The sequence below is a fragment of the Thamnophis sirtalis genome, unplaced genomic scaffold (assembly GCF_051295495.1).
Source record: "Thamnophis sirtalis isolate CommonGarterSnake01/CBP01778 unplaced genomic scaffold, rThaSir2_p1.2 scaffold_4, whole genome shotgun sequence".
Taxonomy (NCBI): Eukaryota; Metazoa; Chordata; class Lepidosauria; order Squamata; family Natricidae; genus Thamnophis; species Thamnophis sirtalis.
The window spans coordinates 21,968,219-21,974,218 of record NW_028261384.1 but is presented as its reverse complement, the minus strand read 5'-3'; the positions used below and the strand labels follow the sequence as shown (position 1 = coordinate 21,974,218).

Here is a 6,000-nt window from a genome sequence, read left to right as displayed (position 1 = left end):
AAATGATCTTTCTTCTTTTGAATCTATTGCCAATTGAACATACACAGACCAAAACATTTAACTTTGAAAAGAGCTGTGATGGGACATTGGCATTTATAAGGGAGAAAACTGGAGTTGTATGCAAACTTTCCTCTCCGGATGTTCAAGGGATGTTTAACAGCTGCCATAATCAAACATAGCAACTTCTGCAAAACCTTGTTTTGTTAATAAAATTGTTAACCCAATTTTTTCAAACTTCCTGGAGAGAATACCAGAATACTTACGAATAAGGACATTTTATTCCTACACTTGTTTATGCAAGCTGAGAGTGTGTTTATAGAGTGGATAAATGACCAAATGTTTGTATCTTTTTTCCCCAAATAATACCAGGAATTATCACATTAGTTTTATAAACCACAATGAATGAAACTGACAAACGTAAATCCTAAGAACTCAGTGCTTTAATATTACCCTAAAACTCAGCTCAACCAAGCATTTTCAGATTGGCATCAGAGGTTTTTCACTTATGTGTTACTAGCATGTTGTTGTTAGTAAAGTTTTAGAAATTGAAAATAAAATCAACAATTATGTAACTGCTTCATTTGATCTATATAGTAAATTGATGTTTTTAAGGCAAAAACGTCAGTCTGGTGTGGGAGGTTAAGATACTGGTCTAGTAACAGAGTGATTGTTTTAGAGTTTTAGTCCTCCAGTAGACACAAAAAGAGGCTGAGTAGGAGTTGTACAAAATAAAGATGAGATATAAATTTAATAAATTAAATAGTTTATTTATTAAACTGTTGCACATCCAGGCATTGGATATATTCCCATATTACAGTAAACCATTAACCATGGCTTACAAATTTTAACAACTTAAGTCATACTTCATTTCGAACAAACCAAATTGTTCACATTCAGACCACATTAAACATGGTACAGCATTATCCAAACAAACAAAGTTTGGGGATATCCTTCACAGAACGAAAAATTAACTATGATCCACCAGGGATAAGATAAATTAAATGTGGAAAGAGAAAAATGGACTTACTCTCCCACTTTACATTCTCAATTTACACCTCTGCATGTTTACTGGGAACAGGGCTATAAGACTTATATCTTATTTTAACGAAAATAAAAATATTTGGTCCTCACCTTTTTATCTGACAAATAATTAATAAAGCAAATAATAGAAAAATAAAAGATGGCATTTCTTAACCCATTCGTTTCCCAGTGTTAACATTGGCTTAGTCAGATTCGGAAGATGACATTGATTCACTGAATATCTTTTTCAATGCTATCAGTTTGTCTAAATTCTCTATCTCTTTTTTCAAGACATCCAACAATATTTTAGAACTGTCCAAAATCTTGTCATATGCGAATATTCCTTCAGCAAGAATGGTATCAAGCTTCTTTTGAATTGCATTTTTCCAAAGTAAACTTTCACTTATACTTTCCAGTTGTATGGTTAACATCGCAATTTCATTTTGAATCTTAGTTTTGTCTGCTATCAACTTTGCAATTTGTTCGTCTACTTCTGTCTTTTGCATGCACAACTCTTCCATATACTTCACAAGTTCATTATTGCAGCCCTGGAGAGTAGTTCCCTGCTGAGCCATCCTGCTGACTTTATCCTCTTTGGAAGACAAGGGTGCTTTCTTCTATTGGCTATATATCCTCACCAATTTCCTAAATTCATTTCAGGAACAAAAGAAAGTAAAATTGTTATCATAGCAACCCTACATTGTACACATAAGGTTTAATATGAAGACAAACTGAAAGAGAAACTTAAAAGGTGATGGAGAAAACCAGTTTTAGAAATTTCCAAGGATCCCATTTCTGCTTTAAATCTGACACGTGAGGTGCTTCCACATTAATTTAACAATTCATATTAAGTCTGCAATCTGAATTGTTACAAGTGTAACTGATTCTGCATGAGTATAGAATGCAATCAAGTGCTTGTTGACATATAATAAAAGAAAATCATTTAAACAGCCAAAGCAATGAAAAGAAACTTGCCCTCCTGCCCCATAAAGCATCTGAATGCTTTGCAAATTAAGAGTCACCAAGCTGTTCTGTAGCTTTATACTGGCTATTAAATGCAACTATGTTCTCAAATCTCTGGAAAACAGATATTGTTTGAAACATATGTGTGGTGTGTGTATGTGTGTTTGAGACTGTGTAGACCATGTATAGTCCTTGGCAGCTGGAGATAAAATATGACATGCTGGTAGTTAGTTTACTTTACTTTGTCATTGCACTTCGTACAACAAAATTAAATGTGTCTTCAGTGTTAAGGGGAAGATGTGAGAGATACATACTATCACATCCTGCTTGAAACTGCCTGGACTTTTATTTCATTCAAATATCATGGCAGAATGTCCCAAAGAAAGTTATTTATTCTGGAATTAAACAATTTCCCTCAATTTGTGCATTCCTATAAGTGCCTGAGGAACCAAACCCTTCGAAGTCACCCTTTCCCATCAAGTATTCTCTAGATCAGGGGTCTCCAAACTTGGGAACTTTAGACTTGTGGACCCAGAATTCCCCAGCCAGCTCTAGATGATCAATATGGCAGTCCAAGAATGTTCCTTCCCGAAAGCTAAATGTCGCACTAGCATTTCATAGGCCTTTGGTGAAGGTGAATTAAACTTCTGTTTTTCCATCTAAATTGATTTCTCCGCCATCTTTGGTTGTGTGGTTTTTGTTTCTTGTGTAAGGATGAAACACTGCCATCTAGAGGCTAGAGGCTTGGCAACATCTGATAATACAAAGCTATTGGCTTAGTTTACTGAAAGGGTCAATGGAAAACATCTTGTTTATACAGGTGTTTCTTTGAAGGAAAGAGAAAGCTTTGACCTGAAAAACTTTACTGAATTTGTTTGAAACCTAGCAAAGGCCTGGGGTGTTTTAATGGCAGTTTATAATCTGGAAAAATGGCCCAATATGAAGGGACCAACATTGCAAAGAATTATGCTAGAAATGACTATGGAAAGGACGCAGAAATACCTTGTAACCAATCGACACACTTTATGCAGTTGAAGAGGTTTTTATGTTATGTTTGTGTGTTTGTTTGAAAATAAAAATTTTATTAAAAAAAAAAAAGAATAGTCACATGTGGAGTGTGCTGCAGTAGTCTAAGCACGAGAGGACCATGAAGCGAGGGACTGAACATAAGACCTCATGATTTAGGAAAGGTACAACAGGCACACAATCCACAATTGGGCAAATGCTACTACCACCTACTCTTTGGGCATGAGCACAGCTCTCTTGCTATCTAACTAAGTGGGAAGAGAATTTGTGACCTCCTTGATACTACTGAATTACAATTCCCATCATCCGACACCATTGGCACAGCTGGTTGAAGCTGCTGGAAGTACAGGCAGCCTTTGACTTATGGCCCCAATTAAGCCGTTTATGTTCCTAAGTGAGAAATTTGTTAAGCAACTTTTACCCCATTTTGCAACTTCTTCTTGCCACATTCCTTAAGTGAGCCACTGCAGCTGTTAAGTTAGTAACATGGTTAAGTGAATCTGGCTTCCCCACTAACTCTGTTTGTCAGGTCACAAAACAGTAATAAACCAGTTTTTTCAGTTCTGTTGTAACTTTAAACCATCACTGAATGAACCTTGCTGTAAGTCAATGTAAGTCAATTTCTGCCATGCTGTTACTTAATCTTCCACCCAGAGGAGCCACTTTTAATTTTGACTATTTTTGAGGCAAGGAGAGAGAGAAAAGCATAGGGAAAAATATGTTTTGGTCTGGAAGTGTAATCATTTTGGCAAGTTTTAAGGTGAAAGGACTACCTTTTACTATACAACAACCTTAAATTGTATCTGAAGCAAACTAGCAACAGTACCGTTTGCCCAATAGTGGTGAGACATGGGCCTCCTTGTTCTGGCCACTGACATAGGTGAGGAAGGGTCCCCACCCGCCCCCTTTTCCCTCTCGCCTCCGGTTGCCCTCTCAGCAGACAGTAGGGAAGACCAGAGCGCTTGCAAACACAGACAAGGCCGAGCCTCCCTGCTCTTGGACCCCGACAACCCCGCACCCAGGATAGCTTGGCTGCCAGTCTCGGGCGCTGCAGGGGCTCCGTCGAAATGCCCACCGGGCACCTCGGAGGAGCCGCCAGAAACCGCGAAGGAGCTCCGGCGCAGGGGCGCAGCTGAGAAACTTTATCTCCGCGCCTGCGCACTGCTTAAAATCAAGGATACCGCGTTTCTACTTCTTTTCTCCTCCCCCGCCCTCTCCCCAAAGCAAAACCTCCAAGAAGTGGGACCTCAGTCAGGTGGCCAGGAATTCATCCTCTCCCCCATGGCTTGTGCGCGGGGCGCCGCCGGCGTCCAGCGCCTCTTTGCGGACGTTTCGCGAGCAGCCCCGCTAAAATTCAGGAGCCTCCGGTGTTTGAAATATCCCGTGTATCAAAAACTCCTTGGATTACAACTCCCGTCTTGTAGAGGCATTAAACTGCTCGACCGTGGTTGTCCAACCCCCTGCTCACAGGAGACCTGTGACTCTAGTTGCAGTGCAATGCACGGAAAGCTCGCCAAGTTATGCCTGCCACCCCCACAAACAGATATTGCTGCAGACCCACCAGGACTTACTTTTCGAACGAGCTGAGCTGCAACGCGTCTCTTTTCAGACTTCGATTTAATCTCGTCCCGCAGGCGGTTTTCCCAAAGGCTGCAAAAAACAAACTCACTTTAATGAGGACAGAACCGCAGAGAAAGGTCCCGGGTTAGGATGAGAAAATAAAGCCAAACTCTTACCCAAAGGCGTTACCACTTTACCATACTCAGCCGAGCCGCAACTCACTCTGACCTCTCGAAGTTCCGTCTTGCAGAGTTTCTTTCCCGCAGGCAACGCATTTAAAGTTGAGGGAGGCGAACGAGAGGAGAGGCCTCAGCCAATCAGTGGCCAGGGATTGCTCGCGGCACTTTGGGGCGTTCTCGGGAGTAGCTTTTACAAGAGTCACGGAAAGTGCCGATCGGAGGCGTTGGTCGTTTCGTTTACGGAAACAGCCGAAAGAACAGCAGATCGGCAGACCGAGGGGGAAAACATCTAGCGCCGGAAAAAACCGAGATCGCATCCAAGCGGAGGCCGTCGGCCTGACGGAAATCTCCGATGTTTTCCGAAGGCGCCGACTCTGAATCGGGAGCCGAGAGCGCGAGCACAAGCAAGGAATTTCCGGCACTGAACGGAAACCACCGATGCCTTTCGGAAGAGAGGCGCTCAGAATCTGTGAGGGGAGGTAGGCGGGGCTTAGGCCCTAAGAAAGAGGAAGGTTGATATTAAAAAAACAACATTGGGGGGGGGAGGAGTTTGGTCGGAAAGAGCCGACCACAGCCGACGGTAAGCGAAGGCGGTGGCGTCCCAGTTTCCCGGATGTAATCGGACGGCGGTAGTGTTGGGAGCAGTGGCTGAGGGAGGGGGGGAGGCGGCGGCAGCAGCAGCGGCGGGCGAGCGAAGGCGGACCGCGGGGGCGGCGGGGACGTCGTCGTCTTCCGCGCTCCTCTTGTGTGCGTGATCTGCGGCGCCGCCTCTCCTCGCGGGTGTGGAGAGAGGAGATGGGCCCGTGAGCGCCGCTTCCTCTCACAGCCGAGCTGCCCGAGCCGCCCCTCCTCCCTCCCTTCCCCTCCTCTTCCCCGTTCCCGGTCGGAGCGCTGCTTCCCCTTCCCCCCTCGGCGGCGCCCGTGGCCCGGCCGCGCCCTCCTGATCCCCTCAGTCTCTCTCACACAGGCCGGGCATTGATGGTAATGTATGCGAGGAAACAGCAAAGACTCAATGATGGGTAAATAATACCCCTTTCGCGTCCCGCCCTCCCCGATTGCGCCTATGTCGCCCTACCCCCCCTTCCCCCCCCCGGCCCTCGATGCCAACCGCCAGTAACGGTCGCTCGCTAACGTTGCGTTTCTGTCCCTCTCTCTTTTTCTCTTCCAGCTGTCACGACCGCAAGGGGGACTCGCAGCCCTACCAGGTACCGACCTCTTCGCCCGCCGCAGTCCCCACATTGAGAGGCCCTGC

At 44.4% G+C, this 6,000-nt stretch overlaps 2 protein-coding genes across 5 annotated transcripts in view; one reads left to right on the top strand and one right to left on the bottom strand.

Annotated features, from left to right (window-relative positions):
* Nucleotides 1–746: 746 nt before the first annotated feature.
* On the bottom strand, nt 747–5,065 carry LOC106556845 (uncharacterized). The gene is given in 3 exon segments (XM_087714357.1): nt 747–1,665; nt 4,581–4,659; nt 4,792–5,065. Coding segments are annotated over 3 exon segments (795 nt in total). The 3' UTR covers nt 747–1,223.
* Nucleotides 5,066–5,307: 242 nt separating this feature from the next.
* Nucleotides 5,308–6,000, top strand: part of WAC (WW domain containing adaptor with coiled-coil) — a 71,320-nt gene continuing 70,627 nt past the window's right edge. The window contains exons 1-2 of one of the 4 annotated variants that reach the window (XM_087712584.1): nt 5,308–5,328; nt 5,917–5,953. Coding sequence is in view for 1 of the 4 variants with exons in the window: in XM_087712582.1 (XP_087568708.1) it covers nt 5,727–5,767; nt 5,917–5,953 (78 nt within the window). In the remaining 3 variants the exon portion in view is untranslated. Of the gene's footprint in view, nt 5,329–5,409; nt 5,768–5,916; nt 5,954–6,000 lie in introns of those variants that run through there. The other 3 variants (XR_015696323.1, XM_087712582.1, XM_087712583.1) reach the window with 3 other exon arrangements.